The sequence below is a fragment of the Microchirus variegatus genome (assembly GCF_963457635.1).
Source record: "Microchirus variegatus genome assembly, chromosome: 9".
Lineage (NCBI taxonomy): Eukaryota > Metazoa > Chordata > Actinopteri > Pleuronectiformes > Soleidae > Microchirus > Microchirus variegatus.
The window spans coordinates 20,388,160-20,401,095 of NC_139810.1; the positions used below are offsets into that span (position 1 = coordinate 20,388,160).

Sequence of the window (12,936 nt, forward strand, 5' to 3'; positions counted from 1 at the left end):
AATAATTATTTTGTACACCTCAAAGTGTGTTAAAAAATGCACAGTATTGGCTGTAAATAAGAAATAAACGTGTTCGTCATCTCATAGTGCAAAAAATCAAAAAGGTGCACAACATTAGCAATTGTTTCCTCTTTGAAATAAGGTAAACATACATCATATACGACCCACAAACATCTCACAGTGCATTTAACAGAATACAAAAGAACTATCAATGCTATCAGTGTTTCTGGTGGAACCACAGGTTGGGCCACTGTGACGTTGGTTATGAGCTGCCTGTGGCCCACGAGCCGCCATTTGAATAGGCTGGAAGTGTTCTTCTACAAGGGTTGAGGTTCTACTTGGAACCATTTGCTTCTGAAATTGGGTTTTTCAAGGGTTCTTGGTAACACTAATGGTTCCAGTAAGAACCATTTGATCCAGGGAACCCTTTAAAACCCCTTTCCTGAATTAAAGGGGTTCTTGGTAACAGGTGGAACCTTTATAAAAGGTTCTACCTGGAACCAAAAAGGGTTCTCCTATGAGGACAAGCCGAAGAAACTTTTATGGTTCTACTTTTATTTCTGAGAGTGTATGGGATTGGGTGCTTGGGTGATTTGAACTGGCAAACCCCCCAATTACAAACCCAATTCCTTTTCCTCTTAGCCACAGCTGCCCATCTTAAACATAGTACTATCTTATTCTTCTGTCGTACTGCTTCAAGTGTTTCTGATGGTTGTCTGTTTTGCATGTGTGAAATGTCACTTATTATCCAAATGTCCTGGTGCAGATTTGAATGAATGCCCGTGTACCTTTTGTTGGTGAAATATTTGAGAAGTAGCTGATGGAGCCAAATGAATAGCCACTGTTGAACAAAGACAAGTCCATTGAATAGATCGGTGAATGGTCAGCTCATGCACAATAGCACAACCCTGGGGTACTCTTTAACTTAATGAATTAAGTGGGAAGAGAGCCAGCAGAGGAGAGAGAGAGCAGAAAACCTTTCCTTAAGTGATTCCACTGGCTCCAGTTACTCCAATATCAGCCCAGCCTCTTGACCAACACAATGGATTCATTCCTGCAGGAATTACAGCCAGTGTCTGTTCTAAGTGAATCCTCAAGTACAAACAAATGAAAAAACAAGCTGCTCACTGGCTTTTTCAGATGTGATCATCAGCATCTTTCACTTCCACTTTCCCAGATGTGGAGTCCGGTGTTCGGTCGCCGTTACTGATGAATGATGAATGAACTCTGCCCTGTGTCCCATAACTTTAGTCATCCGGTGGTAAAATTAGCCCGAAGGAAAACATTTTTATCTCAAACAAAACAGGCAACGTGTGCTTTTGATATATACAGAATAAACAGGGCAAAAACCCCATGTTCTGGTAATGATTTTAGGGAACTAACTGCTCTCATAGGGAACACGGGTCTGTCTGCTGATGTGATGTGAGACAGTGGGTCTCTGGGCAAGAGTTAGAGGAACCCTGCAACACCTGCACTATGATACTTCCAATTTAGACTCTTTATTCTCCCATTTCACCTAGGCAGGGATGTCCACTTAGAATGTTATTATTTGCCATAGCCAAAGAAACCATCTCATCCTGAGATTCATGGCCGGACACCCTAACCCTAACCCTAACCCTAACCCAGCAAGAGAAACTCTGGAACAATCTACATCTTCATTGATTGACTAATGTATACTAACAAAAATATAAACGCACAAACTTGAAATGGGAGAATAAATAGAAAAATAGAATGTCATTACATTTTTCTTGATGCATTTGTTTATGGAATGATTTGTTTTGCTCAAACCCAGTAGTCCAGTGTCACTTGGCCACTTCTATTGACTACAGTCAATCTCTAATCTCAGATTGAGTATTTCAACTCACGAGAGTCGTGGAGCATGGCAGAGTGGTGGTCAATATGCGTGAAGAGTACACAGACACTCTTTATGGTCTGGTAAATAAAAGGGCACACCAAAATGTGGACTTTTGTCACTTGTCAATATGCCACAGATGTCACAAATCATGATGGAGCGTGCCGTTGGCACGCTGAGTGCTGGGTTGAGCTGTGGCAACACAACTGAATGACGCCGTATTCACCAGACATGTCAACTATCGAACACCTTTGGGATGTTCTGGAGAGGCGTGTCCGCCAGCGGGTTCCAGTTCCCCAGAACGGCAGCCAACTTCAAGATGGGACAGAATGGGACAACATCCCCCAGGCCACGATTGACAACCTGGTGATGTCCATGCGTCGCCGGTGTACCGATCTGCGTGAGGCTAATGGTGGACACCCACGTTATTGAAGTTTGTGAACTTGGATCATCGACCCCCATTGTGTTCTTCCTGCCATTACTCCAGGACTTTTGTTTTGAAATTGATCCTAATGCTCGCAAATTAAAGCCACTTTATAGATAAAGTTGTTCTGTTATTTTTGGATAGTTACTCTGTTTTGTCACATAACAATAACTACACGTTTTTCTTTGTGCATTTATATTTTTGTTGAATGTATTTTATTGATGCCAAAAGAGATTTACACAGCTATAAAGTGTGAAATGTAAGGACTAACCAAGAACAAGGAATACAGAATTAGAACGCAACCAAGTAAAGTGACAAAACTTAACAACACTGATGTCTCTCAACCAGACAATGTCCTGTTCATGAATGACGATGGTACTACAATACTGAGTCACGCTAGTTCTGCTTTTGGTGCGAGCACTGAATCATGATCAAAATGAATACTCAAACACTTAGAGAGGACCCACAGCAGTGGTTTGACAAAGATCTGTTCATGCATGTCAACAGTCCCTTCACACAGAAGCTCATGGCTTGGGGGCCAAGGGCAATACAACATCATCCAATTCTGCAGTGACACACACACACACACACATTTGCACCACTACTCTTGTAAAAAGCCTAAACAAAACATCATCCTGAATCTTAACCATAGAACGCCTCACCATAACCTTAATCTAAGCACAATTCAAATGTTAGCCTTGAACCGTTCATCAATAATGAGTTTCTGCCTCATTAGGCACAGGTTTTGGTCTCCATGAAGACGATTAGTCCTGACAAGGTCAGTGTTTATGCCAGAAAAGGCCCCAAAGAGACAACAAATACAAGTACACACACACACACACACACACAGAGGTTTCTGAATAGGTGTTTGTCCTCTGCGAGTCAAACAACAATAGGAGAAAATAAACCGTCACCATGGTGGAAGATCACCTTCCTCACCTTCACCAACAACCACCACAATCATTAATCTTGTTTTCAGTGCGGCTTATCTTCCCAGAGCAGACGTATTAAACTGTTATTATAACTAATATTCATGACAGTTGGGAGTTACTGTGGTTGTAAGGCAGACCACCACGTTCATGAGGATCATGTTGCCTCGAGTCAGGAAAAGCAGACGTATGCGAGCAGAGGTCAAAGGAGAAGTGAGGCTCATGAGAAAGCTTCATGTGTCGAGGAGGAAGGATGACATGTGACGATAGATCACACGTCTGAGCGTGATGACGGCGCCGATGTTGACTTCATGCTGGTGACACATGCAATGCTGATGAGCTTTTGCAACTCCTACGTTAGGTTAGGATGAGTATTTTTGTAAAAACACATTGCAATAACTGACCATCAAGGGAAATAATAGAAATAAGATTCACATGAGAATGTTTCATATTTTAATGTAAAGCTGGTGTATTATTCAAATTAACTAGATTATAAAGAGATGTTTTTTTACATACAAAACTTTTGAGTGATATTATAAATACAAATTCTTTTATATGTATAATATTTAAGTTACATTGCAAAATTAGTACGCACCAAAACATAAACAATGTCTTGCTTAATTGACTGTAAAGGCTTTTCAGGTTTCTCACAAACAGAAATGCAGCTGTAGTTCTCTTGATATTTAAGATTTAAGACAAAAAAAAAAAAAAACATACAAAAACTGGTGAAATCACACCAGCAACATTACAACCACACTCCTTAAATATCTGAGGCTCCATCAGTGCATGTTAGCAATATTGCAGATTTAAACCTGTCGACACAAATGTACAGTACATTTACCACAGAAAGTGAAAATGCCATAGTTTTTCATCCTAAAACGCAGGTGATTTCCCCGACCTGTGACATTAACTGAAAACTCTGTGGAAGAAAAAAAAGCAGCAAACCCCCCTGTTTGTCTGTTTGTTAGAAAAATAACTTGAAAAGTCGGGGACGGATTTGGATAAAATTTTCAGGAAATGTCCACAATGGGACCAGAAACAAGTGATTACATTTTGGGCGTGATCCATAGACACTATTACTGGTCACAACACTCGACGTCTGACCCAGGCGCGCCAGCAGGGTGTATTTTGTAGGCACTGAGCTGCCTTGGCAGAGATCTGCGCTCTCCGAGTGTCTTTTCTAGTTTTAAATATGTCTTTTTGGATGGAAAAGAGAACAATGATGTCAAAAAGAATGTTTTTATTGCACCAAAATAATCGCAATTAGATATGTATGCAAAATCATTCAGCCCTAGTGAACCTAATTGTTTTAATCATTCAAATTTGGCAGGGTGGGTTAGCCAGCCATATTCCTGGGGTGACAAATTGAGAAAAGAAAATGTTTTTCTTCTTTGCATGGTCTTTGAAAAAGCAAATGCAAAACTACAGTACAAAACTACAGTACAAAAAGTATCTGGATGAGCCATTTATATTCAAAATGTTTCATCAAAAGCCGGTGTAGAGTCTTCACATCACTCTCAAAGTGCCACACGTGTGCACACACCTTGCTCTAATGAGGCTCAGTGTGAAGCGGAGGCCGCGCAGCCACTGCTGCGTTCACGTAAAAGCCTCCGCCGCCCCTGTCTCCTCCTCATCATCATCCACAGAATCAGGCGTCATCTTTGATTCCCGTCTTCTCCTCCTCCTCCTCCTCTCTGTGTGGACGCGTCCTGGTTCGGCAGAAGCCTGTGAGAGGCGTCGTTCGAGTGCTGGCCCTCTGCTCGACACCTGGAGCAGCAGTAGCAGAGCGCTGTGCACAGGCGTGTGCGCATGGGCTTAGTGAACAACACAAACATGATGCAGTTGGCTGCTCCCTGTGAGGTGTTGCCAATACCCTGTGGGAGCAAACAACAGAATAACGTGTCTCTCAAAGGGTTGAAAGTGAAAAAAAAACTCTTATATTTATAAATGACATTAATACATTCATAATTTCTTATTTTACTGACTAATAGCTATGAATCATATTATAGCAAAAAGTATAATATTTTACGCCCAAAAATATTCATAAACTCATAAAATATTAAACCATTTAGCAAAGCCAGTGTTTGCCATTGAAAAAAACTGTTGATGTTATAATTATTGTGCAACTTTTAAGATGTTCAAAAATAACCTAGAAACAGGAAATTGTCATGACAGTTTGTCAGTCATGACTGATTCTTACACGCAAACACACCCTCAACATTTTAACATGAACTAAGTATATTATGACTTTTTTTGCCATCATAAACACCATGTGTTCCCCACCAGTACAATTTCACAGGATTATCAATATCAATGATTACGACTAATAACTTATCAAAGTGAGCACCAAAAGGCGGTAAATTACAATATGAAAGTCAAAAATTACTAATCTACAATGATTAATTGGGACATGTAATTTAAGAATCTATTTTGTAGAGCTGCAACAATTAATCACTTTCAATTGATTAGTAAATGAATGAAATCATTGTTTTTATGTGTTTTTAATGTTTGTTTTTATACTAGTTAAAACAAAGTCAATGATTTTCCAGCTTTTAAATATGAATACTGGAGTTTCTTCACTCCATAGAATGAGGAAATCATTAAAAATAAATTATTTTGGTTCGTGGACAAAAGATGTTAAAAACATAATTTCAAGGTTTGGGAAACACTGATCAACAACTAAACGACTAAATAATAGTTAGTTGCAGCTCCTATATTTTGACTTGAATGGTCAAGGCATCCCAATCTAGGGCTAACACTGTACACAATAACATAATCTAAATAAATCAGCATTAACAGGGGAAAGCCACCTGCAGAATACACATTAGCGTGTACACTACCATTCAAAAGTTTGGGGTCACCTCTACAATCTTTTGTGTTTTCCATTAAAAGTCATAATTTTATTCATCCAAAGAGTCGCAAAATGAATAGAAAATATAGTCAAGACATTGACAAGATTAGAAATAATGTTTTTTATTAAAAATAATAATTTTGCCCTTTGCAAAACTGTTTTCAGCTGTGCTCACATAATTGCACAATGGTTTTCAAGGGTTTTCTAATCATCCAATAGCCTTCTAACAGGATTAGCAAACACAATGTACCATTAGAACACTGGAGAGATGGTTGATTGAAATGGGCCTCTATACACCTATGTACATATTCCATTAAAAACCAGACAGTTGCAGCTAGAATAGTCGTTTACCACATTAACATCTGATTCATTTTATTTTATATTAATTGAAAAAAGTGTTAGATCAGCAGATGCTTGACTCACATGTAAGGTGACGAGCGCCGGGCTCTGTCTGGCTGCAGAGTCGGCCAGCAGCAGGATGAAGCGCACCGTGCTCCAGATGCGCAGGACAATGAAGATGATGGGAATGAACGTCAGCTTCCTGTCAGCCATGGAGGAGAAGGAGTGGGACTGAGGCCGGTTGGCCAAAATGGGTCGGTACTCGGACAAGGCGGCATGCTGCCTCAGACAGAGGACACAGCGTGAGACCAGATTACATTACACTCTATTATCTCACAAGGTCAACAATAGTTGTTTTTAAAACTGGATCAACAGATCTGATTATTTGTTTACTGTGCAGGAGAACAAAGCAATCGACAGGCTGAGACCTGGTTTGAGCCTCACCGCGATGTGGATGTGCCTCTTGATCAGGATGTAGAGGACGGGGAGGGTGAGATAAGCCAGGAACTCCCAGATCTTTCCGGTCAGCAGCATCCACAGGACGCGGTCAGGAGCATTGATCCTGACCCAGCACCAGCCCACGGACACCTCAGACGCGTCATAGCCAATCTTGTTCAGACACACGGCTGCGACGGTGATGATGAGAGGAACGCCCCAGCTGGACAAAACACGGTGTACAGGATCATAAAACCCTTTACACATGTAAATGTTTGCAGAGTTCAACAAGACATGTGACTCCGTGTGGTGGATTATCTCGAGCTTAAGGCTTTTGTGTTGCACAGTGCACACAACACTGCAGCATCGGCTAAACAATAACATGATTCGTTTCAGTATCTAAAGAAGCTGTGTTGACCATGTTCCTCCCTGAGGGAGCAGTTTTTTCACCTTCCTCATTGGACACTAAATCATTAAACTTGTAGCCCGTGGGTTACAAGTTTAATGTTATTTCTGCATGTGTTCTTTTCATTTTGCATTTTTATATCAATGCAAATGCCTTTATTTTGAAATTCTGTGAAAATTAGGATTTTGTTTCACTCGATCAGCCCCCTACTAACCAGACTAGATGGTCTAAATTAACCATGTGACCATCCTGTGATAAACTAGCAACCCAGTCCAGGGTGGACCGTGCCTTTCAGCCTATGTCAGCCGGGATTGGCTCTAGCTCCTCCACCACGACCCTCATGTGAACAATAAAGTGAGTGTTACAACATGTATAATTGAAAACACAACATAACTTTACCTTCTCAAGGACTCCCTGGTGTGGTGTCAATCAAACATAACCTCCATAGGACAAAGACCCTCACAGAGAACTCTTTCTACTCTTATAACTTTAAAAACACACACAGATTTGGGCACTGCACTGATTTCCATCACAAAAAGCATTATCTCTAACCTTACCTTAACCATAATCAGTTAATGCCAAACAGTTGCGACAAGGCCCTTGGGACAACCCTGCGGTTGTAGCATTAATCTAACCACAATCGAATACCTAGCACCAAACTTAATCAGAAATGAGGTTCATTAGGACCAGTGTTTATGCCAGAAAAGGTTCTAAAGAGGTAACACAGTGTGTGTTGTGTGGAAGCGTCGATGAATGGCTCTGCTGTGTGATCTTCAGCTCAATAGAACAACTGAGAATTCACAGAAACAAAATTAGAATGACCTCAACAGACACTGTCCCTGTGGTCAAAAATAGATCAATTATACAAGGAAACTTCTCAATCAACACAGACGCATCATTAATGTCACACCGTTTAGACACAGGGAACAAACTGTATACTTTCTACATTGTGCACGGCAGAACAGATACAAGATCACAAGTGCCATCCAACAAAATGTTTATGCAAAACTGACAACTGTACTGTGTAACGTCAGACCATTGTCAAAGGAATTCACACAATGCTGACTGATGAAGGCCATCAGCTCCACTTTCTCACTACTGTCACCCGGGAACATTCCTCTGCTACACACTGTGCTAACAAACAAGCAGGGTGCAAACAGGTTTCAGATTATATTAGATTATATTCAGGAGTTTGAGAGGATTCTTGCCCCAATTTCAGTCAGACTACGGCAATCATTCAGTTTTTCTTAATGTCATGTAAACATTAGTCCGACTAACGTACATGGCCAATAAATTGATTTTCTCCTCAGCATGTAGAGCTGCAACTAACGATTATTTTCGTAATCGATTAATCTGTCGATTATTTTCTCGATTAATCGATGAATCGGTTGGTCGATGAAATGGCAGAAAATGTAAAAAAAAACATTGATCAGTGTTGGTCAAACCTGGAAATGACGATGTTCTTGAATATCTTGTTTTGTCCACAAACCAAAATGATGCAGTTTTAATGAATTCGTTGTTATGTGGAGCAAAGACTAAGAAAATATTCACATTTAAGAAGCTGAAACAATCAGAAATCTTGTTATATATACACACATATATATATATATATATATATATATATATATATATATATATATATATATATATATATATATACATTTACACACGTATATATATGTATGTATGTATGTATGTGTCTATGTGTGTATATATATATGTATATATGTGTGTGTGTGTGTGTGTGTGTGTGTGTGTGTGAGTATATATATAAGCCATGCTCTATCTGGTGTTTACAGATATATACATATATATATATATATATATATATGTATATATATACACACACATGTATATGGCTTATATATATATATACACACACACACACATATATATATATATATATATATATACACACAGACACATACATACATACATACAGCATACACATATATGTATGTATATATATATATATATACACACACACGTATACAGTATGTGTGTGTATACACATCCATACACACACACATAATATGTATATACTGCACACACACACACACACACACACACACACACACACACACACACACACACATCTATATATAGATATAGGTACACACAAGTCTTAAGCAAAACCTATATACTTACTATACTATAAGTAGTAAGTAGTACTTTTTAAAGGTAAAAGTATTGCCCATACTCAGGCATCATCAGCAGCAGCATCAGCAGCAGGAACTCACCTGACCAGGTGGAAAACCAGCACCAGACTGTCAGCGACTCTTTGGCTGGACCTGACGATGAAGACGTAGAGGTAAATGGCGATGGCCACGGTCCAGAAGAAGGAGCTGGTGTTCGCGAAAGTGGACACGGCTCCCTGGACGACGCAGTCCACCGAGTCTGTGCGGAAAACTCTCCACACGCCGTACGCGTACGAGACGGCGGACAGCCAGTCCGACACGGAGAGGAAGACGAGCAGTCTCCGCGGAGTGGTGCGTAAGTCCGACCACGCGATGAAGGTGACGATGATGAGAGAGGAGCCCACGAACGACAGCGCGCAGGAACACAGCACGGCCACCTGCTCCGAAAAGTAAACAACCGTCTCATTTCCGTTTGCCATCGTCAGGAGTGAGTGGACGAGCGGCTGCTGTCACCGCATGGACACGGACGCAACTCGTGCTACACTGTTGTGTGTGTGTTAACACACTGGGACACTTGTGAAACGCTCGAGTCCACTCGAGCCATGTGACTCCACGGACTTACTTCGTGTTTTCTTTTTAAAGGCAGCCACACAAATCTTTTCCTCCAGGCTTTAAGCTCTTCCCTCCTCCTCCTCCTCCTCCTCCTCCCCCTGCACGCGCCAACCCGGAACCCAGAGCAGCAGAAGTTGGAGTCAGCTGGTGGAGAAGTGACCGGTAAAGTTCTATTTTCAGCTCTACTCATCTTTACTGTTGCATCACACAGGGTCAGGCTGTGAATCATAAGAGCTGAGCACACAGTGGCTTTTCCACCATACGTTCATCACCCGCCACTTTATTAGGTACACTGTCAACAGCTCATCCCGTGGCTGCAATTTATTACACACTGAAGCTTTATATAATAAGTAGGGCTGCAATTAATGATTTTAATCTGATGATTATTTGAATCGATAGGTCCATAAAATGTTGAAAAATGTGTTTCTCAAACAAGGACATGATGATGTTCTCAGATGTCTTGTTTTGTAAAATGGACCAAAATTATTCTGTTTTAAAGGTGCCATATGTAAGAATGTGGCCAAAAACGGTTACTACATTCATATTCAAAATACAGAGGTCTTTTAGGTTTTGTTTTCTGACGTAACTGGCAACCCGTGGTTGCTCGGCAGCTGAGACGCTAGTCACTGCAATGATTGGTAGATGGCGGTAGGTGGCGCCACATGCCAAAACATGATTTCAAAACATAAACATGATTTGCAGTCTGCAAAATATTTTTTTTAATGCAGATATTTTGTCTGTACTGTTGTTGTTGGTGAGTTCAGTTTGTTATATGAACATTATTCCTGAGTCTCTGTGACATATTAGGAGGATTTTATGGCCAGTTGCTTTAGATTTATTACATAATGCACCTTTAAGGCTCATAGACATGGTCAAGACAAGGGAAGAGAGTTACACACTGAAGCTTTATATAATAAATAGGGCTGCAACTAATGATTTGTATATATATATATATATGTATATATATATATATATATATATATGTATATATATAATCCAATAATCTGATTATTATTTTAATCGATTGGTCCATAAAATGTTGATAAATGTGTTTCTCAAACAAGTACATGACGATGTCTTGTTTTGTCCATGGACCAAAATCAAATTGAATGATTTCTCTGTGGAGCAAAGAAACAGAACATACTCTCATTTAAGAAGCTGGAAATCAGAAAACATGTTTTATTAATGGAAAAAAAAAAACTCTCAAACCAATTGTCAAAAATAGTTTATTTTAATCAACAAATAATTGTTGCAGTCTTAATAATAATAAGTCCATATGTATAAATCCTTACTATTTTTCATATGAATTGACCAGTGTTGTGGAAATTCTCTTCTGATTTTGCTGGTGAAGAATGAAATAGAGACTTCTGCCGGCCAACATGGTTTTATTTTCTTTGCAAAATAAAGGTCAGTCAACACACGAGTAGTCGAAAGATGAAAAATACCCAGAGCATGGCGAGAGCTAAACTTTTCCCCTCTCACATCCCTTTGTCTGTTGTAGGGGTCTGCCCCTCCAGGCCGTGCTTTCACACATCCTAATTTGAATACAAAAAAGAATCTTCTAGGCCCTTGAACATTAATGTACAAGGGCCTTACTTTACAGAGGTCGCCATCTTGTGATGCATGTTTCTACAGCAAGCCAGAATGGACAAATTAGAGTGTGTGCATTTTCCATTTTGCAGATGAAGCTTAGCACACAAATGAAGATGAACGACATACTTTCTCCTCTGATTGCATTCCTTTTCTTGGCTACAGTGTAAGTTTGTTTACCTTTACACTTTCGACTGCACTTACTGCAGTCTTTCTCAGCCAAGGAAAGGAATGAAGTGAGAGTATCATTTTGACTGTGACATCCTTTCTGGTATGTGAAGCCCAAGGTCGTTTCCTGACAATGATGAGGTGAGAGGAGGAGTCCTCTGTTTGCATCTGTTACAATCTGCACTCGATAAATCTGCTAAATTAGTGTAATCTCAGTATTCATAAAAGATTATTGTGACTATCGTTTTGGCTATAACTGAGAATCCCTGTGTTGAAAACATTTATAATTGTTAGACACATTCGGTCGTTGAATTTTATTGTGCAATTTCAGTTATATCATGACAATAAAGGTCCTTTTCCTCCCCTTAAAGCATATAAAGACAGAGTAGATAAAGTTCTGCATCTAACATTATCTTTATGAATTTTTAAAATAAAAAACAGTGTCCTCACTTCTTGATAAAAAAAATAGTCTGAAACCACTTCCCCAAATTCAGAAACTCTTTAAAAAGAAATACTGTTTCTTTATGTTACAGTTTTTACCACATCTTGACTCAAAATCCAAGGCTACAAATGGTACAATCATCATCTGAAAGTAGATTCGCAAATAAGAATTTTGCAAATTAATTCAAATTAAATCAGTAGAAATTTGAGCCGTTGAGACTATGAAATATTTTCAATATTTCATTAAATGTTCTCTTTTGTTTGTAGGTTTATATAAAAAACTGCTCAATAAAATACCATAGAAAAGTGAAAGGTACAGTAGCATTTAAAAAAAAATCTTAAATCATGACAAAATCATATAACATACAGTGTAGCAGATATTGTGTACTGATGGCAATGCTCAGCAAACGCCAAGGTTATGGATTGTAGATTTATTCCTTCACCAAAAAACAAACTACTAGGTGTTCCAGTGAAACTAAGGTAGGAACTTATTTTAGAGAAGTTCACAGTTCTGAAAAAAAATCACTCTTCAATAATAAAAAAGAGGAAACAAAACCAAATAATTTGAGGAAGAGGAAAAATAAAGCAACATTAACTTAAGCACTAATTGAAATTATGATCAATATTAAGGTTGTGGACTGAATGCATCGGCAGCAGGCTCACGAAAAGTAAACAAACTGATGAAGGGGTTTAAGAATGAGTAACGTCTGACCATGTTTAGATAGATAGATAGATAGATAGATAGATAGAT

At 39.3% G+C, this 12,936-nt stretch overlaps 1 protein-coding gene across 1 annotated transcript; it reads right to left on the minus strand.

Moving 5' to 3' along the window:
• Positions 1 to 3,711: 3,711 nt before the first annotated feature.
• gpr157 (G protein-coupled receptor 157) lies at positions 3,712 to 9,866 on the minus strand. The gene is made up of 4 exons (XM_083895287.1): positions 9,477 to 9,866; positions 6,840 to 7,053; positions 6,480 to 6,674; positions 3,712 to 5,079 (listed from the first exon to the last, which is right to left on the minus strand). Exons 1-4 carry the CDS (start codon positions 9,851 to 9,853, stop codon positions 4,861 to 4,863), a joined length of 1,005 nt encoding a protein of 334 aa, XP_083751413.1. The 5' UTR covers positions 9,854 to 9,866; the 3' UTR covers positions 3,712 to 4,860.
• Positions 9,867 to 12,936: the final 3,070 nt, after the last annotated feature.

Bases quoted from the DNA above. Each gene is read 5' to 3' on its own strand.
- gpr157 (XM_083895287.1), bottom strand. From the start codon at position 9,853: ATGGCAAACGGAAATGAGACGGTTGTTTACTTTTCGGAGCAGGTGGCC. The intron at 6,675-6,839 runs GTGAGGCTCAAA...TGTCTGAGGCAG, and splicing joins AGAGGCACATCCACATCGCG to CATGCCGCCTTGTCCGAGTA. The intron at 5,080-6,479 runs GTGAGTCAAGCA...TTGCTCCCACAG, and splicing joins CGGCGCTCGTCACCTTACAT to GGTATTGGCAACACCTCACA.